This window comes from Neomonachus schauinslandi, chromosome 6 (assembly GCF_002201575.2).
Source record: "Neomonachus schauinslandi chromosome 6, ASM220157v2, whole genome shotgun sequence".
NCBI classification, from domain to species: Eukaryota; Metazoa; Chordata; class Mammalia; order Carnivora; family Phocidae; genus Neomonachus; species Neomonachus schauinslandi.
Genome location: NC_058408.1, coordinates 154,548,812 through 154,576,774, shown reverse-complemented (window position 1 = coordinate 154,576,774; position 27,963 = coordinate 154,548,812). Strand labels below are relative to the sequence as shown.

Here is a 27,963-nt window from a genome sequence, read left to right as displayed (position 1 = left end):
GCTTACTCTGGACTCTTTGCCATGGGGGAGCATGTCCTCATTCTAGATTCCTTGTCACCTGGGGGGGGGGTTCCTTATTCGAGACTCCTAGTCACCTGAGGGGTGGTCCTTACTCTAGACACCAGAAGACTGGGAAAGAAGAAGAATTGTCAAGTTTTCACAAATGAAATTATGTATGGCCCAATTTTTAGCATTTTCATCCAGCAAACCACATTGATTCCTAGTGAAACATGCTTACCTGTGTGCCTAGTAAATCCCGCCCCCCCGCCACACCCCCAGCACAACTGTCAGAGGAAGCCCATAGGCGGCCCTGCTCTCCTTGCCTGGGGCTGTCACCCTGGATTATTTGTTAGCTGGAAACTGGGCAGCCAGGGGGGCCTTGAAGTGTGAAATTGCAAACAGTTTTATCACCAGCGCCCCCTCCTGTCTGGAAGCTGGGGGTCGCACTGTTGGGGGGGACCTGCTGGAGAGGAGGGGGTGCCGGAGGGTGGCTGTCTGCGGGGAGGGGGAGGGGCTGTGGCACCAGTGAGGAGGGGGTTTAATTCGAGCTGAGCTCGGTTCCTTAGTGCCCAGCACCTCCCCAGGCTGGACCCTGCCCACTGGCTGCCCTGGGCCAGCAAGCACCCGATGTGTGTCCACGGGGGTAGCTGGACGGAGGCCGGCAGTGACCTCATGCGTGTGGAGCCCAGAGCCGGCAGCGAGGCAGGAGGGGCCCGACTGGTCAACGCTTCTCCCAGACAGTGTCCAGATGCTGGACCTGCTCCAGGAGGATTGCCCTCAGGAGCCACAGCAGCCATGTGCACTTTTCTGCCTGCGCCCGTCCTCCCCCCGCCACGTACAGGTGCACACATCACACACACAGTCGCACACACAGCATACATATGTGGGCAGTGGGCTCACACGTGTGTGCACACTCACCACCTGAACCAGCCCCTGGAACACTCACCCTGGTTCCTGATGGGCTGGGCGTCCCTTGGCTGCGTCCCCTCCCCAGACCCACAGTGCCCGTCAGTAACAAATAAGCCGCACTGTAGCCACACCTGCTCTGGCCGTGAGCCCCTGCCTTCTGTGGCCATGTGCCATGCAGTGAGCGCTCAGGCAAAAGCAAACCCCCAGCAGTGCCGACACACCAGTCCCCTGCCTGTCCCCAGGTTCTAGGAGTGGGACCGGTGTGGGCCATGTTCTAGAAGAAGCAGTCCTTTCAGCAGGGCCCCCATGACTCCATTTCCTGGGGACCAGAGTGCTTTTCAGCTGGCACCTCCAGAATTCAGATGGACACAGACCACTGTCCAGGCTGCACCAGGACCTGAGTCCACTGCACTGCTCATGAGCACAGGCCCCTGCAAGCCTAGCACCCTGCCTGGGGTGTTGGGTCCTGACCCGGGGAACTGGAGCTGTTTTTCTTAGCCTTGACTCCAGGACAAGCCTCATTTAGAAAACCATTTTCACTGCTGAAGATGACTGTTACAAAGACTAAATAGAGGCCTCAGCAAGTCCTGCCCTATCCAGGTTTGTCACAGTTCTCCAGTCCCGAATTCCCCATTCTTGCCGTGTACCTGGAGCTGAGGTTGGCTGGCCTGCTTCCCCCATGTGTGGAGGAGCATCAGACCCTCACGGCTGTGCAGGGTGAGGGCCACCCAGATCCCACGGAATCCCACATATCTTGCCAGGGGTTCCATCATGAGTCCATCTTGGGGGCCCCCCAGGGGATCTGACTCCTCGTGAGGGACGGCAGGGTTGGAGGAATCAACCTGTCTCGGGAGAATCCACTTGCCCAGGGCAGCTTACGGGGACATAGCATGGCTAGGGTCACTCACCCAAGGGGTCTGAGCAGATTCCAGGATGCCCCCCTGAAGCAGTCCAGAGACCAGGAGGGTGAGCATGGGATGACCCCAAGGACCCTCCAGGAAGGACTGTGTCCCTGGGTGGGGGCACTGCCTGTGGCCATCTGACCCTCTGACTTGCCAGTGAGGGTCTCTTTTGGACTGAGCCACTTGCTTTCCACTGCCTAACTCCTGGAGACATAGCGAGAACAGGGGTGAGGGCCATGAGCTGCTGGGGACCTGCTGAAACCCTCATGCAGCTCCAGCATGTCCATGGCACTGGCCAGGAGGCAGGTTTTGGCTGGCCCAGGAAGACAGCCTGGCCATCCATCAACACCAGACCTGAATGCAGTCCCCCAGCCCACTGTGGGACCCCAAGTGTGCAAGACTGCTCTGCCCAGGTGACCCTGACTCTGGTCATTCGGAGTGGTCAGCACCAGCAAGCCCAGCACAGACCCCAGGGCACAGGCATGGAGGCTGCCCCAGCCCCCCTGCCGTGGGAAGGAGGCACCTCTGTTGCTGTCCTGCTCCTCCGGCTGCCATCCTTGCCTTGAACTGTGGCCATGCGGTACCCTCCACCTCCTCTCTTCCGGGACAGTGAGTCCACCAAGCCCTGCTGGCCGTCAGCTGACATGCAGCCACTGGCACTCGGGCTCAATCCAGGCAGCAGATGCATCTGGTACGGGGCAGCGAGGAGGATCCACCACCTTGGAGAGCCCCCGCCCGCCTGCCCACGCACCAATGGGGAGAGCAGAGGGTGAGCCCTCTGCCCAGCGGGCAACCCTCCGACACTCAGGTTACTTCTGCCCTCACCCAGCCTTCCTCCGGCTCAGGCCTGCAAGGACCCTCTTGTTAACTGTGCAACTGGCATGAGACTGGGGCTGCTGAGGGCCCCAAGGGTGGTCCTGGGCAGTGACCAGCCCCCTGAGCGGGTCCCCTTGCCCTTAGCCTATGCCTGGCACCTCTTTCTCATGCACAGCTCGAGTGCATCTTCCCCAGGGCCCAGCCCCACACCAGGCTTGTCTCCAGAGTGCCCACCCTGCGAGAGCACCTGGGGGCAGCAGTGGCCCCAAGCACCCCAGGGCAGGTTCTGGCTGCACACTGGGTATTCTTAGCAGGTGCTCTGTGCTTTCCCCGTCTGTAAACAGTGCCTTAGTTTCCCCCTCTGTAAACAGGGGGTTTTCCACAGGTTGATAGGCAAAGTGCAGGCTGCCCCACTCCCTGCCCCCGCCAAGCATTCTGGAAATAGTTGCCTTGGCAAGAGCCAAGCTGGGGCTGTTTGCTGCCCCCGCCAGTGAGGACAGGAAGGAGAGTGACAGCAGGATGGCTTTGAGCAAAAGCCTAACCTCTGGACTCTGCTGGCATCAACCTCGGGGACCTTGAGGCCTGTGGGTGCATCCGGGGTTGTGGAATTGGGCTCATGGCCAGGGCCGGGCTGCGTGCGGGTGGTCACCCAGGGCCTGGCCTCAGTGGCAGGGACTCAGCCCCCCGGGCTGGCATCCTGGGAGGGGGAGGGAGTGTGCTCCCCACAAGCCTCAGCCTGTTTCCCTTGTCAGCATGGCCCCGGGGACAAGGGGCACCTTGGCAGCCTCACGGTGCGCTGACCCCTGCTGGCCTGCTCCGGCATCTCGTGTTACCTGCCCTCGGGCTCCAGCACCACCTTGGGGCCACTGCCACACAGGTGTCTGGGCTGCCCTTAATCGGGAGCTCATTAAAAGTTGGTGGAGGGTCTCCCCTGAGGCAGGACTGTTGCCTCGTCAATTAACTCCCAAATCAGGAGCTGCCACTGGTCTGGGAAAACACGGAGCATCTGTTTGATTCCATAAACACTATTTTTCCAAATATAATAACACCCTGGGAATTTGGAAGATATAGAATAGAAGAAAGATTGTCAAAGCATAGATGAGTGTGGAGATTTGCTGTGTCTTCCACTCTTTGGGGTTACGTTACCCCCTGGCACGGACAGGGGCACACTGTGAGCTCCTGTTCCTTTTTCATTATTAAGGTAAGCTTGACATACCAAAAGCACATACTTAAAGTATACATCTTGATGAGTTTGAAGATATGTATACACCCGTCCAACAGTCACCGAACATCACCGTCACCTCTGAAGGCCTCCCTCCCACGTGAGATCTGCCCTCCGGCTCAGACCACACACCGGGCTCCCACAAGCTTGCACAGGAACAGCAGGTCCTCTAGCCCCTCCTACAAACCTACGCTGACCCAAAGCTTTTTTCACATTTCTGGCAATTTCCTTACAATAGAGGAAGGGCGGTTCAGATCGATAACTCCCCACTGACAAGACCACTCAAGAGGTGACAAGGTCCAGGGGCTGTGCCCAGAAAGGCAGAACCAGACCACGAGCTGGGCACCCACCCTCTCTCGGACCCCTTTCTCCATGAAGGGACAATGGTCTCCTCCAGCTTCCTCTGCCCAGAATCAAATGTGATGGCACGCAGTAGGATGCTGAGGGCTCGTGAGGAGAAGGGGTTTTATTCTGTGGCCTGCAATAATAGACAGCAGTGCTCTTGCAGAATGAAAACATGAACATGGCATTAAAATGGGGCTTGTCCTGACTCTATTCCAACCGAGACACTGAGGTGACAGAAATCAGATACCAGACTGAGGCACCAGAATGAATGCAGATTTCCAATGGTGCAGAGAACCCAGTCTGCTAACCAGCCTCCCACCCAACAGCAGGGTCAGTAAAGGGGAGAATTTGTGCAAACATTTTTTTTAAGAGGGAGGGGTCGGCCTATAAGTGCTTCCTTCAAGTCAAGAGCTGCATGGGAGTCCTGGGTCCTGGAGTGGGGGCTTATGGAGGCTGTGCCTCCTCCTGAGGGTCCCTGAGTGGCCTCTGGGTCAGGAAAGGGAGGCTGGCTGCCCAGGGATCTGCCGGCCCCAGGTTCACCAGGGAGGGGAGGTGGCAGCCCCACCAGGCCAGACGCGGCCGTGGGAGCACCGGAGCCATCTGGAGGACGGTGGCTCCCACTGCCCCCACCATCTTCCCCCACACCCAGCCTGCCCCCTGACTGCAAGGGGCCGCAGCAGTTCCTGAGTTGAGCAGGAGGTTGGCATGCACTGTCTGAGTTTGCTGTGGTTGCTGGAACAAATTACCACAAACTTAGTGGGTGACTTAGATCAACACAAATTTATTATCTTACATGTGGTTTAGAAGCTTCATATAGGACCCTCTGAACTAAAGGCAAGGTGTGGGCAGGACTGGCTCCTTCTGGAGGCTCCAGGAAGAATCTGTTTTCTTACCTATCCCAGTCTCTAGAGGCACCTGCCGTCTGTGGCCCATGGGCCCTTCCTCCATCTCCAAAGCCAGGCGTGCAGCACCTCCAGGACCCTGCTCTGTGGTCACATCTCCTCTGACGGACCCGCCCTGCTTCCCTTTCCCACCTCTGAGGACCCCAGGGTGACACTGGACCCACTTGGGTAGTCTAGATAGTCCCCCTGCTTTAGCAGCCACCAGCGATGTAAATCCCCCATGCCATGGAACATAGCAATTTTACCAGTCCCGAGGACCATGACATGGATATATTCTGGGGAGGGGGTGTACTTTCCTGCAGACCACAGATGGGAAGTAGTTGGAAATCCCCCTGCACCATGCCCCGTGGGGAGGAGGGCCAGCCTGGTGGCTGTCTTCTCCTGAATTGCCGATTCCTGAGACAGTCTGTGCCCTGTGGCTCAATTCTCTGAGAGTTGTCAGAAATGCCAACAACTTGGAAATAAGTTTCCTGCCCAAACACATTTTAAAGGTCCTGCACCCCGACTGCCTCCACCCACATACGCTGCACCAAGACCAGCACCTGGATCCCATGGTGGATGTTTGGGCTGCCTCCAGTTTGTCTGCCTGCAAACGGTGTACATGTCCCCTTGGGAAGCCACGTAAGTCATGGGATTTGGCGGTCAGAATAATACCACCTCTTGCCCTTTGAAAACTCTGCAACACAGTATTTCCTTCCAATTTTGGTATCTTGATAAAGTGGACTGGTGAAGACCACACATTTTTGTTCTCACTGTCAAATCCGCAATCCTTTCCAGAAGGACTAAGAACCGGGTGCGTGCGGAGCAGGTCCAGGGTGTGCATCAGAAAGGCAAAGTCAGATGCAGCAGAACAGGGAGAGAGGCGATGGGCTATGTGTCTGTACTGTGAACACGGCAGCCGCCGATTAGAAGTACAGAGATCAGAAGCAAGTGCCAAATCCTTGAAATACCCAAGAGTAGACAAACTGGGGAATAACGACTAATAAGGTGCCAGAAATACCACTGGCTTTTACTTTGGGACATATTCACTAGATATATACACTTTAGGCAAATGTAAATAGACTAATCCTTAAGATTCCCTGATGTAGGCAAAATAGGGGGAAAACAATATAATTACTAAAACTCCATGTGCACTGAAATGATACCATAACTTGTGGCAATATTATTCCTAGGTTATCACTCGTGGGGTACGTTGATCACTAGAATAATTAGTATTAATCTTGTTTGGACAAATATAATTTAGATGAGTATGTTTGTGTATGTATGTGTTTCAGCTTTAGTTTGTTATAAGGAAACTCTTTTTTCTTTTTTTCTTTTTTTTTTTAGAGAAAGAATGCATGTGAGCGGGGAGAAGAGCAGAGGGAAAGACAGAATCTTAAGCAGGCTCCACGCTGAGCACAGAGCCCGATGCAGGGCTGGATTTCACGACCTTGAGATCATGACCTGAGCTGAAATCAAGTTGGACACTTAGCCCACTGAGCCACCCAGGCGCCCCTATAGGGAAATTCATTTTAAGTGAAGTGATGTATAGTGAGCTGATGCAGACCTGTCGGTGTTTGTGAGGTTGTCCATCCGTAACTGTGCCTGGGTCCAGCCCCTCCATGGTTGTGTAGATGTCTATGTATGTCTGACTATGTTTCCATATCTGTACTAGCGAGTCTCGGCATCAGACCTGTCAGTGTTGGTGAGTGACAGAGAGAACAGAGTGCCCACCTTAAAGAATCAATTCTTGCCGGACCTGGCAGCCCCAGTGCCCTGTCAGGAAAGGTCACAGCCGTGGTATGGGGCAACACTGTCCGCAGTGCTGGTGGCTCTGCTGACCAGCACTGACCAGACACCTCAGAGCCCCACCTTCAGGACCCGCCCACAAGCCACTGAGGATTGGGCTCCTGTGACCTGGCTCACACCAGGGACCAGGACCACGGTTGCCCCAAACCTAGTTTCCTTCTCAGCTTCTGAGCCTGGTCCTGACAGAAGCCCCTTCTGGCCCAGCCCACTGTTTCTGTAGACCTCCTGCCTGAGAACCTCATCCTGTGGCCTCCCACTGCCTGCACCAAGATGTCCCCCTGAGACGCTACGTGGTTGACAGAGTGACGGCTGGGAGACCTGCTGTCTTTCAGGCTGGATGGTCCTGGGCCTCCCTCCCCAGCACCCAGCAGAGAAGGACAGGAATACCCTGTTGCCAGCAGGAGGAGGTCCCCCTCTTTGTGAGCCACCATATATTAAAGACAAAATCTGGGATTAGGCAGGGCTCTGAGGGATGGAGAAGATGGGGCATATCACTGAGAAGCCTCAGTCTGGGAAAACCACAAGTTTTACAAAGAAGTAAAAAACTAAAGACAAAAACTGATTACAATTTGTGACTAAAGGTGTGCTGGGAGTAATGAGAGTCCATTTCTTAAGGACATCCTCACAAGCACCATCTCTAAAACAGAACTCTGGGAAACACAGCAAACTCTATGATGCGTGACAGAGGGGTCCCAGCAGATGCCTGGGGAAGGAAAGCACCACTCAGCACTGGAAAATGACATGAGATAAATGCCTGCCTCAAACCAGGCACAATAATAAACTTCAGATGCAATTTTTTTAGGAAAGATGGAAGACGTTGAAAATGAAAACACAATATACCAACTTATGGGATGTAGAAAGAGCAGTGTGCATACAGGGAAACATAAGTGTAAACACCTACATTTGTAAAAGAAGAAAAATCTCAAACCAATAAAATAAAAACACCTTTGGGAATTTGGAAAATAAGAGCAAACTAAGCTCAAAGCCAGTGGAAAGGAGGAAGTAAGAAAATTTTGAGCAGAGACAAATGAAATACAGAATATAAAAATAGAACCTACAAAACCAAAAACTGATTCTTTGGGAAGATCAACAAAATTGATAAACCTCCCACTAGACTGGCTAAGAAAAAAGGAGAGATACACATTAGCCAGAAATGAAAGCAGGGACATCTCCACTGACCTCACAGAAATAAGGATTACCAGAGAATCAATGAATAAGGCAACAACAAATTAGATAACCTAATGGAAGGAACAAATTCCTGGACACACAGATACCAAAACTGACTCAAGAAGAAACAAACAATTTGAAAAGACCTATATCAAGTAAAGAAATTGATCAGTACTCAAAAACCTCCAGCAGAGAAAAGCCCAAGACCAGATGGTTTCACTAATTAATTCTACCAAACAACTAAAGAAGAATCAACAGCTTTGCCTAATCTTCCAAGAAATAGAAGAGGGAAGAACCCTTGCTAATGTATTCTGTGAGGCCAGCACTACCTAGTAAGAAGGCCAAACAAAGACACCACAAGAAAACTACATACCAATATCTACAAATATAGATGCAAAAATCCTCAACAAAAACACTAGAAAACCAAATCCATGGCATGTTAAAAGGGTTATACAACATGACCAGTGGGATTTATCCCCAGAATACAAGTGTGGTCCAACACGCAAAAATCAATAGAAGAGAATACATCACACTAATAGAATGAAGGAGAGAAATATAGGAAATGCAGGAAAACCAGTTGACAGAACTCAACATACTTTCATAATACAAATACTGACAAAACTAGATAAAGAAAAGAACTTCTTCAACATGATTAAGGATATTTATGAAAAATCCACAGTTGCCATCGTTCTCGATAGTGAAAGACTGAAAGCTCTCCTGCTGGGAACAGGAACAAGATGAGAATACCAGCTTTCAGGATGCTATTCAACATCACACTGGAAGCTCTAGCCAGAGCAATTAGGCAAGAAAAAAATAATAAAGGCATCCAAACAGAAAGTAAAATTATTTATATTCCCAGATGACATGATCCTTTATATAGAAAATCCCAAAGAATCTATACCCAAAAAATAACTAGAATTAATAAGTTCAGCAAAGTTCAACCGCAGAATCAGTTGTGTTTCTGAAATATGCAATGAACAATTCAAAGTGTAAATTAAGAAAACAATTCCATTTATAAAAGCACCAGAAGAGAATAAAATATATAGGAATAAATTACCCAAGGAGGGAAAAGACTTCTACACTAAGAACTACAAAACATTGTGGCAAAAAATTAATAAAGGCCTAAATACAGGTGCACCTGGGTGGCACAGTTGGTTAAGCATCGGCATTTTGGTTTCAGCTCAGGTTGTGATCTCAGGAACATGGGATCAAACCCCGCATTGGGCTCCTCTGCTCAGCACGGAGTCCTCTTGGGTTTCTCTCAGTCTCTCCCTCTACCCCTCCCCCTGCACGTTCTCCCTCTCTAAAATAAATAAATAAATAAATCTTTTTTTTTTTTTAGGATTTTATTCATTTATTTGACAGAGAGAGACACAGTGAGAGGGGGAACACAAGCAGGGGGGAGTGGGAGAGGGAGAAACAGGCTTCCCGTGGAGCAGGAAGCCCAATGCAGGGCTCGATCCCAGGACCCTGGGATCATGACCTGAGCCGAAGGCAGATGCTTAACGACTGAACCACCCAGGCACCCCAATAAATAAATCTTTTTTTAAAAAGACCTAAATACATGGAAAGACAACCAATATTCATGGATCAGATGAGTTAAGATTGTTTTGGCATTGCCACCCAAAGTGACCTACAGACTCAATGCAATCCCTATCAGAATAACAATGATGAAGTCCCAATTGTTCATTTTTGCTTTTGTTTCCCTTGCCTTTGGAGGGTGCTGCAATCAAAGAGATTGCTGCCTGTGTTCTCCTCTAGGATTTTGATGGATTCCTGTCTCACATTTAGGTCTTTCATCCATTTTGAGTTTATCTTCATGCATGGTGTAAGGAAATGGTCCAGTTTCATTCTTCTGCATGTGGCTGTCCAGTTTTCCCAACACCATTTGTTGAAGAGACTGCCTTTTTTCCACTGGATATTCTTTCCTGCTTTGTCAAAGATGAGTTGACCATAGAGTTGAGGGTCCATTTCTGGGCTCTCTATTCTGTTCCATTGATCTATGTGTCTGTTTTTGTGCCAGTACCATACTGTCTTGATGATGACAGCTTTGTAATAGAGCTTGAAGTCCGGAATTGTGATGCCTCCAGCTTTGGTTTTCTTTTTCAACATTCCTTTAGCTATTTGGGGTCTTTTCTGGTTCCATATAAATTTTAGGATTATTTGTTCCAGCTCTGTGAGAAATGTTGATGGTATTTTGATAGGGATTGCATTGAATGCATAGATTGCTTTGGGTAGCATAGACATTTTAACAATATTTGTTCTTCCAATCCATAAGCATGGAATGTTTTTCCATTTCTTTGTGTCTTCCTCAATTTCTTTCATGAGTGTTCTATAGTTTTCAGAGTACAGAGAGTTTACCTCTTTGGTTAGCTTTATTCCTAGGTATCTTATGGTTTTTGGTGCAATTGTGAATGGGATCGATTCCTTAATTTCTCTTTCTTCTGTCTCATTATTGGTGTATAGAAATGCAACTGATTTCTGTGCATTGATTTTATATCCTGCCACTTTGATGAATTCCTTTATCAGTTCTAGCAATTTTTTGCTGGAGTATTTTGGGTTTTCTACATAGAGTATCATGTCATCTGTGAAGAGTGGAAGTTTGACTTCTTCTTAGATGACTTGGATGCCTCTTATTTCTTTTTATTGTCTGATTGTTGAGGCTAGGACTTCCAGTACCATGTTGAAAACAGAGGTGAGAGTGGACATCCCTGTCATGCTCCTGACCTCAGAGGACAAGTTCTCAGTTTTTCCCCATTTAGGATGATACTTGCTGTGAGTTTTTTGTATATGGCTTTTATGATATTGAGGTATGTTCCCTCTATCCCTACATGGAAGAGAGTTTTTATCAAGAAAAGATGCTGTATTTTGTCAAATGCTTTTCCTGCATCTATTGAGAGGATCATATGGTTCTTGTCCTTTTTTTTGTTAATGTGGTGTATCACATTGTTTGATTTGTGGATGTTGAACCACCGTTGCATCCCAGGAATAAATCCCATTTGGTCGTGGTGAATAATCCTTTTAATGTACTGTTGGATCTAGGGCGCCTGGTTGGCTCAGTCATTAAGCATCTGCCTTTGGCTCAGGTCATGATCCCAGGGTCCTGGGATTGAGCCTTGCATTGGGCTCCCTGCTCAGTGGGGGAGCCTGCTTCTCCCTCCCCCACTCCCCCTGCTTGTGTTCCCTCTCTCGCTGTGTCTCTCTCTGTCAAATAAATCAATAAAGTCTTTTTAAAAAATGTACTGTTGGATCCAATTGGCTAGTATCTTGGTGAGAATGTTGGCATCCATATTCATCAGGGATATTGGTCTGTCACAGTCCTTTTTAGGAGGTCTTTGCCTGGTTTTAGAACTTCATCCACAGCAAAGGAAACAGCCAACAAAACTAAATGCCAACTTACAGAATGGAAGATGACATTTTCAAATCTCTTATCAGATAAAGGGTTAGTATCCAAAATCTATAAAGCACTTATCAAACTCAACACCCAAAACAACAACAACAAAAAAAATCCAGTCAAGAAATGGGCAGAAGACATGAACAGACATTTCTCCAAAGAAGACATACAAATGGCCAAGAAATACATGAAAAAATGCTCAACATCACTCAGCATCAGGGAAATACAAACTAAAACCACAATGAGATACCACCTCACACCAGTCAGAATGGCTAAAATTAACAACACAAAATTAACAAAAGAGGTGAGGATGCAGAGAAAGGGGAACACTCTTACACTGTTAGTGGGAATGAAGCTGGTGCAGCCACTCTGGAAAACAGTATGGAGTTTCCTTAAAAAGTAGAGCTCCCCATGGGACGCCTGGGTGGCTCAGTCGGTTAAGTGTCTGCCTTTGGCTCAGGTCATGATCCCAGGGTCCTGGGATCGAGTCCCGCATCGGGCTCCCTGCTTCGCGGGGAGCCTGCTTCTCCCTCTGCCTCTGTCTCTCTCTCTGTCTCTCATGAATAAATAAAAAATAATAATAAAATCTTAAAAAAAGTAGAGCTCCCCTACAACCCAGCAATTACACTACTAGGTATTTATCCAAAGGATACAAACATAATGACTCAAAGGGACACATTCACCCCAGTGTTTATAGCAGCATTATCAACAATAGCCAAACTATGGAAAGAGCTCAGATGTCCATAGACTGATGAATGGATAAAGAAGACATGGTGTGTGTGTGTGTGTGTGTGTGTATGTATACAATGGAATATTGCTCAGCCATCAAAAAGAATGAAATCTTGCCATTTGCAATGATGTGGATGGAACTAGAGGGTATTACACTAAGTGAAATGAGTCAGTCAGAGAAAGACAAATACCATATGATTTTACTCATATGTGGAATTTAAGAAACAAAACAGATAAACATAGGGGAAGGGAAGGAAAAATAAAATAAGATGAAAATAAAGAAGGAGACAAACTATAAGAGACTCTTAACTCTAGGAAACAAACTGAGGGTTGCGGGAGGGGTGGGGGGTAGAGGGATGGGGTAACTGGGTGATGGACATTAAGGAGAGCACTTGATGTGATGAGCACTGGGTGTTATATACAACTGATGAATCACTAAATTTTACCCCTGAAATTAATAATACAATATTCATGAACTAACTGATTTTAAATTTTTTAAAAGAATAACAATGACTTTTTTCCTTTTCTTGCAAAATTGAGAAAACTGATTCTCAAATCAATATGGATTAGCAATGGGCCCAGAATAATGAAAACAATCTTGAAAAAGAACAAAATTGTAGGACTCACACCTCTTGATTTCAAAACTTACTACAAAGCTATAGTAATCAAAAGAGTGTGGTACTGGCAATAAGGATAGACATACAGATCAATGGAATAGATTCAGGCATCAAGAAATAAACCCATATCTATGATCAACTACTTTTTGACAAAAGTACCAAGACCATTCCATAGGGAAAGAATAGTCTCTCCAACAAATAGGCTGTCACAACTGGACATCCATCTGCAGAAGAATGAGGTTGGAACTCTACCTCATACCATATACCAAAATTAACTCAAAATGGATCAACAATGAAACTATATTAGTTAAAACTATAAAACTCATTAAAGAAAATATAGGAGCAAATTTCTATAACCTTGGATTTGGGAAAGGATTCTTAGATATGACATCAAGAGCAACAAAAGGAAGAATAGATGAATTGGAGTTCATAAAAATTTAAAACTTTTGTGCATCAGAGAATAGTATTGAGAAATTGAAATGATAACTCACAAAATGGGATAAAATATTTGCAAATCTTATGTTCAGTAAGGGTCTAGTATCCAGAATATACTTAAAAAAAAAAAAAACTCTTACATCTCAACAACTAAAAGACAAACAATCTAACTTAAAAATGGGCAAAGAGGGCGCCTGGGTGGCTCAGTTGGTTAAGCGACTGCCTTCGGCTCAGGTCATGATCCTGGAGTCTCGGAATCGAGTCCCGCATCGGGCTCCCTGCTCGGCAGGGAGTCTGCTTCTCCCTCTGACCCTCCTCCCTCCCATGCTCTCTGTCTCTCATTCTCTCTGTCTCAGATAAATAAATAAAATCTTTAAAAAAAAAAATGGGCAAAGAACTTGAATAAACATTTCTCCAAAGAAGACACACAAATGGCCAATAAGAACATGAAAAGATGCTCAGTGCCATTAGTCATAAGAGAAATGCAAATCAAAACCTTGAGATAACACTTCACACCCACTATAATGCCTTTAATTTTTTTTTAAGATTTTATTTATTTATTTGACAGAGAGAGAGATAGCGAGAGCAGGAACAGAAGCAGGGGGAGTGGGAGAGGGAGAAGCAGGCTTCCCATGGAGCAGGGAGCCCGATGTGGGACTCGATCCCAGGACCCTGGGACCATGACCTGAGCCGAAGGCAGAAGCTTAACGACTGAGCCACCCAGGCGCCCTGCCTTTAATTTTTTTAATGGAACAAATGTTGGTGAAAAGGTACAGAAATTGAAATCCTTGTACACTGCTAGTGGGAATGTAAAATGGTGCAGCCTCTGTGAAAAACTGTGGCAATTCCTCAAAAAGTTAAACATAGAATTATTATATGACCCAGTAATTCCATTCACAGGTATATATCCAAGAGAATTGAAAACCAATATGCAAACAAATATTTACACATGAATGTTCATAGCAGTACTACTCACAGTAGCCAAAAAGTAGAAACAACCCTAATGTCCATCAACAGATGAATGGAGAGATAAAATGTGGTAAATACTTGCAATGGAATATTATCCAGTCATAAAAAGGAATGAAGTACTGGTCCATGCTACAACATGGATGAACCTTGAAAACACAGCTAAAGGAAAGAAGCCAGACATAAAACACTACATACTGTATAATTCCATTTGTATGAAATATCTAGGATAGATAGCTCACAGACAGAAGGCAAATTGGTGACTGCCAGTGCTGGAGAGGGAGGAATGAAGAATGGGGCACAGAGCTTCCTCTTGGGGTGATGAGAACATGTTGAAGCCAGCAGAGACAACAGTGGCCCAACATCACTAAATCCCACTGGACTACACACTCTCACTAGTTCATGTTATGTTGTGTTAATTTCACCTTAGATTAAAAAAAAAAGGAAAACGAAAAAAATGCCAAAAAGAAGGAAATCTTAAAACATTTCCATTAATATATAGATGCATATTATTCTGACCTCAGAGTAGTCAAGAATTTCCTTTAAAAGAATGTGAATCAGGGGCGCCTGGGTGGCTCAGTTGGTTGAGTGACTGCCTTCGGCTCAGGTCATGATCCTGGAGTCCCGGGATCGAGTCCCGCATCGGGCTCCCTGCTCAGCAGGGGGTCTGCTTCTCCCTCTGACCCTCCTCCCTCTCATGCTCTCTGTCTCTCATTCTCTCTCTCTCAAATAAATAAATAAAATCTTTAAAAAAAAAAAAAGAATGTGAATCATAAAAGAAAATTTTTAAATTTCTGAAAATCTGTTAAAATTAAGATCTTTAAGGGGCACCTGGGTGGTTCAGTTGGCTAAGTGTCTAACTCTTGATATTGGCTCAGGTCATGATCTCAGGGTCTTGAGATCAAGCCCAGTGTCAGGTTCTGCGCTGGGTGTGGAGCCTACTTAAGATTCTCTCTCCCTCTCCCTCTGCCCCTCCTCTCCATGCTCTCTCTCTCTCTCTTCTGTCTCTCCCCCACCAAAAAAAAAAAAAAAAAAAAAACACTTCTAACACCTGACCAAAGAACATATACAGATGGAAAATAAGCATATGAAATGAAAAGGTGGTCAAAAAATATGTTACTAGAAAATTGCAAATTAAAACAATGAGATACTACTGCATGCCTATAAGAATGGCTAAAATTCAAAAACCTGACAATGCAAAATGCTAGCAAGGATGCAAAGCAACATTGCTAGTAAGAGAGCAAAATGATAAAGCCACTTTGGAGGATAGTTTGGCAAATTCTTATACAGCTAAACATACTCTTGTCGTATGACCCAACAATCACACTCTTAGGTATTTACCCAACTGATTTGAACACTTATGCCCACACAAAAAAAGTGCACATGAATGTTGATAGCAGCTTTATCCATAATCACTGAAAACTAGAAGCAACCAATATGTACTTTAATAGGTGAATGGATAAAGCCTGAAAAGTCTGCATACTGTATGATTCCAATTATATGACATTCTGAAAAGTCAAAACTATGGAGACAACAGTAAAATGATCAGTTCAAGGGAAAGGAGAGTGTTTAGTAGGTAAAGCTCAGAGGACTTTTAGGGAAGGGAAACTACTCTGTATGATAGTGTAATGATGGATACATGATACTTGTTGAAACCCATGGAGATTTACCACACAAGAAGTGAATTTTAATGTATGCAAATTTTTGAAAAGTCACTTAGGACATTCGGGGATCCGGGATGGAATGCAGAAGGTGGCAAACAATCCAACTGTAGAGGTGGGGTGTAAAGATGCTGATCTAAATAACCTCGGAAATGAGTGGAGTCTGTAAGACCAATAGCAAAAGAAACTACACAAGCATTGCACCCCAGCTGACGAAGCATTTTCCTGACAGAGTACAAGTTCCAATCCTGTTGCCACTATGCATGTACACTGGAATTGAAGAATTAAGTAAGCAAATGTTGGATTTACAGACCAGCGAGGGCAGGAGGCTGGAATGACACACATGGTGGTGGATTAGAGGTGGAGATGTCAGTAAGATCTTGTGTTCCACTTAATATGGGCACAGATGACTACATACATAAGTGTTTATAGATGGTGCACAGGCACAGATTAATATTCACACATACACCTCTTTGCTCTGTCAGCTGGGAGGGCCTAGAAGTGACAATACCCAGGAGCAACAAGCATACCTAGTGAGTCCCCAGGTGTTCATTTCTAATATTACTGTCTAATAAAAAGCACCAGGTCTCCTTGGAGAAACAGCTGAATCTACAACTGGGGAAAGAAATATGCAAGATGAGCCTGGAACATCGCATAGTGCCAGAAATTTAGTAAGTGTTCAAAGAGAAAAAAAACACAATGGTGGGGTACGTCAAAGGGGCCCAGGAAACAACTGAGTGTTCTCACTGGCCAAAGCTGGGACAGCAAAAAATTAACACAGTAGTACCGGAATATAACCCAAAGTATGAAATAGATATCCATGAATCTGTACCAATACAAACAAACAATTGGATAAATAAATGGAAAGAATAGACAAATGTCCCATGAGGAAGAATTCCAAACAATTTGTGTACATGTTCCTCTCTCAAGGAGGGAGAACACGACTTCCCACCCCTTCGATATGGGCTGTGCACGGCAACCTCCTTCCAAAGAGGGCAGTATGGAAGGGAGGTGGGTAACTTGACAGTGGAGAAACCTGGCACATGGCCTCAGCCAGGTGACCAACCATGACCATCCGTGCAGATAGCATGTGCCCTTAATGTGATGTGCTGAATATGGCAAGTCATGTCTGTGGTCTTCCTCTGAAGACCCACCACCCCAGTCTAATCATGTGAAAAACATCAGACAAATCCCAATTGAGGGACATTGTACAAAACAGATGACCAGAACTCTTCAAAACTGTCATGTTCATAAAAAATAAAAATTAAAATAAAGAAAGTTTGAGAAACTCACAGCCAGGAGGAGCCTAAGGAGATATGACAACTGAATGTAATGTGGGATCCTCTATTGGATAGAAAAAGGACATTGGAAAAAAACTAAGGAAAAACTAAGGAAACTAAGGAAATCCAAATAAAAAGGAGGGCACTTGTTGTGATGAGCACTGGGTGTTGAATGTAAGTGATGAATCACTGGATTCTAATCCTGAAACCAATACTGCAAGATATGTCAACTAACTAGAATTTAAATAAAATTTTTAAAAATTAAAATAAAAACAGGAAATGGAAATGAATATCTACAAAAAAAGGAAATCCAAATAAAGTACAAATTTTAATTGATAAGAACATATCAGTATTGGTTCATTAATTCAAGAAATGTACCTTACTAATGTAAGTTATTAGCACTAGAGGAAACTGGTTAGGGGGTGTATGGGAACTGTCTGTAATACCTTTGCAACTTTTCCATAAATCTAAAACTGTTCTAAAGTAATTTTGAAAACTGTTCACCAGGGGAGCCTGGGTGGCTCAGTCGGTTAAGCGGCTGCCTTTGGCTCAGGTCATAATCCCAGGGTCCTGGGATCGAGCCCCACATCGGGCTCCTTGTTCACCGGGGAGCCTGCTTCTCCCCTGCCTGCTGCACCCCCTGCTTGTGCTCGCTCTCTCCCTCTCTCCACCTCTCTCTCTGTGTCAAATAAATAAAAAAAATCTTTAAAAAAAAAAAGAAAACTGTTCATCAAAAGACATCCTAAAGGAACTGAAAAAGAGATGCTATAAGCTGGGGAAAGATATTTACAAAACATGCTAAAACTTACAAACCACTCATGAAAGGAATCAAAGATTACATAAATAAATAGAGAAATATACCATGTTCATGGATTGGAGAATATTGTAAAGATGCTAATGCTCCCCATCTAACCTATAGATTCAATAAAATTCTGACAGAATTTTTATAGAAAACAATAAGCTGAATCTAAAATTCAGGGAAGAGAAAAGGAGCTAAAAGAGCCAAAGCTATTTAGAAAAAAGAACAAAGTCAGAGAAGCCACACTACCTCTACCTGGTTGCAAGGCCCACAAAGCTAGTAATCAAGACAGTGTGGTACTGGGGAAAGATAGACATATAGAAGTGGAATGGACTAGAGAATCTGGAAATGAGACCCACACATGACTGATTTTCACAAAGATGAAAGGTAATCCAATTTTCAACACAGTGACAGAAAAATCAGCTATCCATATGCAAAAAAAAAGAACTTCGCTCTGTATCTCATACTCAAAATGGACCAGTGACCTAAGTATAAAACCTTAGACATACGGAGAAAATGTTCATGAGGCAAAAATTTCTTCAATACAACATTAAAAGCACAATCCATAAAAGAAAAAAAAATATAAACAGGATTTCATCAACTGAAAAACTTCTGATCTTCAAGAGACTATTGGTAGAGTCAAGATACAAGCCATGATTTGGGGGGGGGAGTGAAACAAATCAAATACTTGATAGAATATCTGCATTCAGAATTTAAAATTCTCAAACTTCAAAGGCAAAGAAACTATCAACTCAATAAACAAATGGGTGTAAGACTTGAATGGGCATTTCACCAAAGAATGGGTACTAAGCACACAAACAGACAGTCACATCATTAGTCAATAGGAAAATGCTAATAAAAACCAACAGGAGGGGCGCCCGGCTGGCTCAGTCAGTGGAGTGTGCGATTCTTGATCTCTGGATTGTGAGTTCGAACCCCATGCTGGGTGTAGACATTACTTAAAAATAACATCTTTTTTAAAAACCCAACAACACAAGGAGATACCACTACAAACTATTTAGAATAACAGTTTCCCAAACTCAATACCAAGTGCAAAATGGTATAGCCACTTCGGACAACAGCTCCTTACGAAGTTAAACATACACTTACCATATAACCCGCACTTACACGTACACAAGAAAAGTATAAGCAGATGTTTATAGTGACTTAATTCATAATCAGCAAAAACTGGAAACAGCCTAAATGTGCCTCAGCTGGGGAATGGATACTCTGTGGTCTTTCCATACAGTGGAATACTACAGACAATAAAAGAAACAGAGCTGATCGAAGCAACAGCGTGGCTGAATCACAAAGGTAGTAGCTAAGTAAAGGAAGCCAGACTCAAATAGGACACTCTTTTGATACTATTTAATAACATTCTGGAAAAGTCAAAATTGTAGGAACAGAAAACAGATTTGCAAGGAACTGGGGATGCGGCGGTTTATTTACAAAGGGACAGCATAGAGGAAATTTTGGAGGTTGGAACCCTTCTATATTTTTATTGTGGTGGTGGTTACATAATTATATACATTTGCCAAAATTTGCAGAACTATACACTAAAAAGAGTAGATTCGGCTGTATTATACCTTAATTAAAAGCATGTGAAAGTATTTAAGAACATCTATTCATCAAAAGACATCTTAAAGAAAATGAAAAATAAGTTAAAAACTGAGAGAAGATATTGCAACACCTAAGAGACTATTCATTTTGAGAATGTATAAAGATGTTTCCAGCCACAAAAAAAATGAGCTTGTATCAGTCTAGCCCTGCACCATAAACAATGACAAAATTAAATAAAGTATACAATATGATTATAATTATATATAATACTATAATTACACAAATACTATATGTCTTTAACAACTGTTTTCGGATGTCGGACAAGAGGCAATGCAGGACCGTGTCCCTGGAGGGCAGGTAAAGGGACGGGAGTTCTGGATGTCATGCATGGTTTGGGGGCCAAAGGGAGGAGACACACACTGGAGCCTGGGGACACTGAGGCAGATGTAAGTGCAGGGGATGACTGAACTCTGACTCCCACTTCTAGCCAAGATGGAATACAGAAATTGGATTTACTGTCCCACCTGAAAGGAAACAGACAAAATATGTGAAAAAAAAAAAAAAGTGGTTTTCAAGACCCTGAACGTGAGGTAATGAAAGATGGTGACCCTGAGAGATGGAAAGCAAAGGGAAGGGGTTTCAACTTTCCTGGCTTATTGCCTTGGGAGTTTTCAAGCCACCAGACAGGGAAGGGGGCCAGGCAGAAGCAGCCAGAGTCCACTGAGTTGAGGAGATGGGGCAGATTATTATACAGGTGTCAAATAAATGCAGCCCAGCTGCCAAGAAGAGCAAGAATCTTAGGGACAGGAAAAGGCAAGACCCAAAGGACAACATACAGCAGGACACCCTTCCTTACAGTCTGAATACAAGCAAACTAAACGATATTGTTATCTGTAATTAAAACACATGAAGCGGCAAGGGAATTCCAGAGAGTGGTCCCTCAGAGAGGGAAGCACAGGGTTCAGGAGGAAAGGAGCTGAGTGTCTGCGTCTTGCACCAGGAGTAGGTTTACAAGTGGTTATACATATTACTTTATAACTAAATGAATAAAGGGCATGCGTGGAAAAGAAATAAACTGAACCTCAGGGGAAGGGCCCTGAGGCTGGAGGCGGGGCTGAGGGCGGGCCTCACCCGTGCCTGGGCGCCTGGAGGGCAGGAGACATGCAAAGACCTATTTGTCACTGCGGAGAAAGCGGGAAGGCCTTACACCTTCCCTCCAGGGACCCTGCAGCGCTCCTCCACAAACTGTTCTGAGAGTCCCGCCCAGGTGAGAATTCGCAGAGTCCTCCAGACCCAGAGCAGAAGACCAGGGTGGGGGGCAAGGCCGCTAGTGAGCCGGATAAAAACCACCTGGGTCCAGAGGCAGCCGGGAGCGAGTGAGATGCGGCGTGCTTTCCCACAGACCCTCGAAGTCCTGCGGAGGCCCGGCGGAGGCCCCGCATCTCCTGCGGGGGAAGATGGTTCTTGAGGCAAGGGGCCTGGGGAAGCCTAGGCGGACCGCGCCTTCAGGGAGGGTCTCCAGCCCCCGCCGCCAGACTGGGCCGCACAGACCGCAGGGCAGGAGATCCTGGACCAGCGCTCGGGCCCTGATACCCGGAACCCCCGGTGCCCTCAGCCTGGGGGTCCAAGCGGGTCCCACCGACCGACGCCCCACCCCCTGGCCTGCAGACACTTCACCAAGAATTTGGGGGGCGGTCCTCATCCCTCCGCACCCCGGCTTGTGCCCCGCCCCCCCCCCCCCCCAGCTCTGAGCAGCCCGCGCAGCCCACCCTCCAACAGCCCGCTCCCAGCAGGGCTGAGGGTCGCCGGGGGCAGCTCCACGAGCGCGGTCCCCTCCCGGGGTGAGCAGGAGCGGCCGCCCCCTCGGCCCGGGGCCCGGAGGACTCTCCGTCGGGCACTCTTGTCCATGGGGACAGCTCGAACCCCGGCCAGCTCCCCAGACTCCCAGGGCGGAGCAGGGGAGGGTCCTGAGTCTCACCCTCCCCCGAGAGGGGCAGGAAAGCCCGGAGGAGCCTCTGGGCCGCCAGCGGGGACCCCTGCCCCAGCTCTGCCCTTGCCGACCCTCTCCCTGAGATCTGCCCATCATTCAGACACCTAACTCCAGGGGTGTCCTACCAAAGTCCTAAACTGCGCAGCCCCTTAGCCGCTCTGAGTGGACCGCTCTGCCCATCCCCCAAACAGCCATTTTGCTGCTCAGAAAACACAAGATGAAGACCTCAGGCTGGCTCAGGCATGGTCTACTTGGAGACATCAAAGCTGGGGATGAGCCTCCCTCCCTTCTGCAAATCCCCTGGCCGCTTTGCTCAGCCCTAGAGAGCTCACTGGCCATCAGATAGAAGTGGTGCCCTTCCCCAGGCATGAGCAACATGAAGGAGCATTCTTCTGGGAGGAGACCTGGATGAGACCAGGAAAGTGCCCAGGGACACAGCCCGAAAAGGCACACCAGACAGAATGGGTCTTCTCTCTTGCTGTGTGTTGCGCACACCTAGGTGTGTGTGTGGAAGTATATATGCACCTGGGGAGGAGATGAGGGGGATGCACACCCGGGAGTGTGTAAAAAGTGCACACCTGGTGTGCGTATGTGTGTGTGCACCTGGAAGGATGGGGGTGTGTGTGTATGTGTGCGCATATGGGTGCACACACACCTGGCCCTGTACCTGTGTGTTGGGGCAGGAAGAGCCTACACCTGAGGGCTTCTATATGAAATCGGGAGAAAGAGTATCTGCACCCAACGCCCCTTTGCTGGGTGCTAGCTCTGGGTAACTATGTGTTAGACTTAGGGTGGGTGGTGACAGGTCAGTAGGGCAGCACCTGAGAGACCCTTCTCAGCCCTCAGTGGACAATCACACCTGCATCTCTCTGCTGTTCCAGGGTGCTCAGAAGGAACCTCCCCACCAGGGAGGGCCATGAGCAACTCCACTGAGATCCTGGTAACAGAACTCATCTTGCTGGGCTTCCCAGAACTGTGCCACCTTCGGGAGCTGCTTTTCGGGTATTCCTCATCATCTACCTGGTGACCATCCTGGAGAACCTGGTCATCGTGGTGACCATCCGAGCCAGCCATCAACTGCACACACCCATGTACTTCTTCCTGGCCAACCTATCCGTGTTGGAGACCCTCTACACCTCGGTGACCGTCCCCAAGCTGCTGGCTGGCCTCCTGGTGTGGGCAAGGACCATCTCCTACTCGGGATGCCTCACCCAGCTGTTTCTCTTCCTCTCGCTCAGCTCCTCCAAGTGCTTCCTCCTGGCCACCATGGCCTGTGACCGGTACCTGGCCATCTGTCGCCCGCTGCACTACCCAGCCACCATGAACTGGAAGCTCTGTCTGTACCTGGCCCTCAGCGCCTGGCTGGGCGGCTTCCTGGCCTCTTTCGTGTCCATGGCTCTCATCTTCCGCCTCAGGTTCTGTGGCCCCAATGTCCTCAACCACTTCTTCTGTGACATCTCACCCCTACTCTGACACCTCGAAGTTTTGGACTTCGTGGCAGCCCTGGCTGTGCTCGCAACCTCCCTGCTGGTGACCATGGTCTCCTACGCACACATCCTGGCCACGGTGCTAAGAATCCTGGGATGGGCCGGCCGCTGGAAAGCCTTCTCCACCTGCGCCTCCCACCTGGTGGTGGTGGCCACCTTCTACACCACCACTATTTTCATGTACGCCTGGCCTCACACCGCCAGCTCCTTCGACCTCAACAAGCTGGTGTCCGTGGTCTACTCAGTTGTGATGCCACTGCCCAATCCCAGCATTTACTGCCTGCAGAATCGTGACATCAGGGAGGCTCTGACCAAACTCCTCCGAGCCCCGGGTCCCTCCTGAGTGCCAGCTGCAGGAGGAAAAGTCCCAAATGCCCCTCCTCTCATCTGCTCACAGCCTCTTGCCCGCCACCAGCCTCTCTTCCTCTGCACCAGAGCTGCCAGGAACACAGGGTGCCGGAGCTTCCTGCCACTTCTCCCAGGAAGCATGAGCACCTGAGCGGGGGACCGCTCCCCAGCAGGGCCATCAGCCAGGAAGAGTGCAGACCCTGGCTCACAGGAAGACCCCTCCTCACTGTCACTCCCTTCACCACCTGGGACATGGCCAGTTTCCATGGTGACCAGCCCCGCTTCCTGCCCTGCTGGGCCCCACCTGCCCTGTCCCTAAGCCCACCGGGATGGCCTCCATTGCCTAAGGCCCGGCGCCTTAGAGCAGACGCTGCAACCAACCTCAGCTGGCTGGACAGTGGACCAAGTGTCCGGGCAAGGCCCGACGGTGCCATAGGCCACACACTTGCCACCTTTTCTCAGAAACAAGAATGTCATTTGACCTACAACTTGACGGGTCTAGTGAGTAGATGGCCTACCCATACCTGGCTTTTCTGCCTCTTCTTTGTTCTCTGGCACTTAGGGGCAGAAATTGGGTTGACCCAGCATTTTCCTTCTTATTGGGCTATTGTCCCTGGTCAGGGTGAGTGCTTCTTACTTGATCGCACTGCTTCCCACACTCCAGTCCCTCCCCTGCAGTGGCCCCCGGTGCCATGTGTTTGGTGTGTGCCCTTGGAGAGTACCCATGTATCTGCAGACATGTCGTGTTGCTTGGCATGTGAGAGTTTTAAATTCATGGAAATGATTTGGTGCTGTAAATATTCTCTTATTGCGTTGCTTTATTATTTTGAGGTTCTGAAATTTAGAACTGTGTTGTCATCTTGCTAAATTTAACCTTTTATCATTAAGAAGTGTTACTCTTTGTCTCCAGTAATGCTTTTTGCCTTCCTCTGTCAGGCTTCAAGTCGACTCGGTCTGACGAGTACAGCTGTGTTAGCCTCCTTTCCCTTCGGGCTGCTTGTGTGACACGTTTTTTATCTGTGCTTCTTGGCTTCTGACCACCCGGCTGTCATCAGCTCTGCAAACCACACTTCTGTGTTGTCAGCTGCTCCTTATGTCTGTGGAGAAGTCAGCTTATTTTTACTCCTTTTAGGTAATTGGGTTTCCCCCACTTCCGGAAGCTTTCAAGATCTTCTAACAAGACGTTTGGTGTTTGGTTGCCAGGGCATTGTTTTCTTTGTATTTATCATGCTTGGAATTTGTGATGTTTCTAGAATTGTGCTTTGCCTCATTGGTTTTTGAAAATGGTCAGCACTGTGCCCCTAAACACTGCCTCTGCCCCATTCTTCCGCTGCTCTCCTTTTGGTTCCCCACGTCCATGTGGGGTCCGTGTGGGGCCCGTGTGGGGTCCGTGTGGGGTCCATGTGGGGTCCGTGTGGGGCGGGCCTGCTGCAGCGTCCCCTCTGCCCCAAGAGCGTGTTGTATACACTTGCTTTCTCTCTGTGTTTTCTTCTGGATATTTTCTTCTCATCTTCCAGGTTACTAATTCTCCCTGGCCATATCTAACCTGCGTTTTTAAGTGTATTTTTTCAGTTCTAGAATTTCCGTTTGGTTCTTTTAGTTTCCCACTCTCCATCACATTCTCAATCTTGTTCTACTCCTGTAGGCATGTGTAAGTTCCTCCATGAGTCTGTTAGTGATCCTCTTGTTTGTCTGTACTGCTCTCTGTTCCTTGCCAAGACTAGGTAGTGTTATTACCATGACCTTTTATAGCATCTTAATATCTGACAAGGTGTCCTTCTTCTTTGATCTTGTTTTTCAAAATGAGTTATATTAGTACTTTTTTTACTTTTCCATATGGACTTTAGAAACTCTTGGGTTCTCTATTACTTTACTCGGGCTGCCATAACAAAGTACCATAGATGGGGTGGCTTAAACACCAGAAATTCGTTTTCTCGTGGTTCTGGAGGCTGGAAGTCTGAGACAGCGTGTGGGCAGGGCTGGTTCCTTCTGAGGCCTCTCTCCTTGGCTCACAGAAGGCCACCTTCTCCCTGTGTCCTCACGTGGCTGTCCCTGTGCATGTCTGTGTCCTGATCTTTTTTTTTTTTAAGATTTTATTTATTTATTTGACAGAGAGAGACAGCGAGAGAGGGAACACAAGCAGGGGGAGGGGGAGTGGGAGAAGCAGGCTCCCCGCAGAGCAGGGAGCCCAATGCGGGGCTCGATCCCAGGACCCTGGGACTATGACCTGAGCCGAAGGCAGACACTTAACGACTGAGCCACCCAGGCGCCTCCCTGATCTCCTCTTCTTATAAGGACACCAGTCAGATTAGATCAGGGCCTGCCCTACTAACCTTATTTTACCTTAATTACCTCTGTAAAGACACCGTCTCCAAATACAGTCACATTCTGAGGTTCTAGGGGTCAGGCCTCCAACACAGGAATTCGGAGTACAGGATTGTGTGTGGAGCAGCAGTTCTGAGCCTCTGGGGATCTAGAGGGTCTGATGGAAGCTGAGAGGTCACGTCACATCAGGTCACAGTTGAGGAGGTCGTGGAGTCATCAAGAGAGCCTGGTGTCCCCAGGCGGAGAGGCTGGGTGGGATATCCACAAAGGTGGATAACAAGATAGCACCATTTCAAGAAGTCCCAGAGTCACATCCGGCAGGGACTGGGAAGGCCGACTGGGTGTGGCAGTGGGGTTCCAAGTACCCTTGCTGTGGAGGGGCCACGGTGAGGGCTCCCCAGAGGGATCTGAACAGTGGCACTGCAGGATGTTAGAAGGTCACCCATTATCTCCTTTCCGGATATCCTGGGGCCCTGGATAATCATCCTCTCCTCTCTGGGCCTCCCCGGTGAAAAGCACTAGACGCCGGGATCTAGAGCATTCCGCGGCCCGTGTCTGGGACACATCGCCTGGGGCAGGGATGAAGATGGGGAACGGGAGAGGGTGCAGAGGGTGGGAAAGGGGTGGAGTGTCCGAGGGAGGGGGAGGAGGAGGGGTGGAGTGAGGATGGAGGTTGTGGGGCGCTGTGTGCAGCAGAAATGGGATGGGGTTGGGTGCCCACTGGGTGATGGAGACGGAATGGGGTGGACGTGTGTGGAATCAGGAGATGGGGTGGGGGGCTGGCGCGGACGGGGTGAAGGTTAGGACGGGGTGCAGCGAGGATGAAGGTGCTGGGAAGCGAGAGGGGCTGAGCGCTCCTCACAGACTGCCTCTTTCTCCTCCCTTCCCGTCTCCCCGGGGATGAGCCTCCGCGTCTGCCCGCCCCCAATTCTAGGGCGGAGCCCTCGCGCAAAATCCAGACTCCGCGCTCGGGTGCAGGGTCTCCGCCACAGCCCGCTCCTTCCCGCTCTGCCGCGGCCGGTGAAGCGGCCACTCCAGCCCGCGGTTCTGAGAGAAGCCCGTGGCAGGTAAGGCCGGACGGCGGGATCCGAGCGCACCGGAAGGCTGGGGCGGGCAACCGCGGAGCTGGGGATGGGAGGCGCCGCGAGAGGATCGGAGGGGCCCTGGAGAAGGGTCGAGCCGCCACCCGGATCCCTGAGCTCGGATTAGGCCCTGCGTCGCGTCCCGGTCCCCCGCCCCATCTGCTCAGCCAAGCGGGGGGGGGGGACATGGCGCGGGGGGGGGGGGGCGGGAGGGAACTGTGCCCTGGGTCCGGGCCTGCGGGGGCGGGGTCTGCACTGTGTCACCGCCGCGCGTCTCCGCGCCGCCCGCGAGGCCAGAATCCCCTGCTCGGGCTCTGCCCCGGATGCGCGCTGCCCCAAAGGGTCTGGAAGAGGCTGGCAGAGGCACACGCTTGGTCCTTTCTCCAGACGGTGATCTGGATCCTTGGGGGCGCTCGGCCCCCGAGACTGTGTCCTTCAAATATATCCCCCACCCCAATGTGGCCTCTGGTCCCGCCAAGCCGTGGAGGCTTGGGTCGGTGGTCCCAGGGCAGCCCAGGATATGGGGCCGCCTCCTCCAGGCCTCAGCTCCCCGACCGCAGGGTGTTCACCACCCCCCATTCTTTGCTCCCACTTCAGCCCCAGGCACAGAATAACCCCCAGGTGCTCAACCCTCTCACCCTTCAACTCACCTCTTACTCGTCACTGAACAAGACTCCCACCCTCTATCCAGGCCTGAATGCCTAATCCTCCCAGCCCACCCAGGCCCCGAGCCGGTAGTCCAGATGCTGGGGGCCCCTGTACTGCCAAATGCTGAGTCTCCTGTCCCCAAGCCCTGAGCCCGTTGGTCCCCCAGGCCTGTGTCCAGGCCGAGCCCCCTGGTCCCTGAGCCCCTGTCCCCAGGCCCTGAGCTCCCTATCCTAGGCCCCTGAGCCCCCGCCCCTGAGCCCCCTGGTCCCTAAGCCCCCTGTCCCAGAGCCCATGAGCTCTTGTCCCCAGGCCCTGAGCCCCTGGCCCCGAGTCCTCTGGTCCCCTGATCCTCACAGAAGCTGAGGTCGTTTCCGCGTTTTACCGCAGGTTTGCTCCGCAAAGATGAACTGGACGGCCGCGACTTGCTGGGCTCTGCTGCTAGCCGCCACCTTCCTCTGCGACAGCGGCGCGGCCAAGGGTGGCCGTGGAGGGGCTCGCGGCAGCGCCCGGGGAGGGCTGCGCGGGGGCGCGCGCGGGGCCCCGAGGGTGCGCGTGAGGCCGGCGCCTCGCTACGCGGGCTCCTCCCTGCGC

General features: G+C 48.9%; 1 protein-coding gene and 1 pseudogene across 1 annotated transcript in view; both read left to right on the top strand.

Moving 5' to 3' along the window:
- Positions 1-22,398: 22,398 nt before the first annotated feature.
- Positions 22,399-23,312, top strand: LOC110587123 (annotated as a pseudogene).
- A 4,462-nt stretch (positions 23,313-27,774) lies between these two features.
- The window catches only part of SPRN (shadow of prion protein), an 827-nt gene continuing 638 nt past the window's right edge, over positions 27,775-27,963 (top strand). The window contains exon 1 of the mRNA XM_044916640.1: positions 27,775-27,962. Within this exon, the coding sequence (XP_044772575.1) occupies positions 27,775-27,962 (188 nt within the window). The remainder of the gene's footprint in view (position 27,963) is intronic.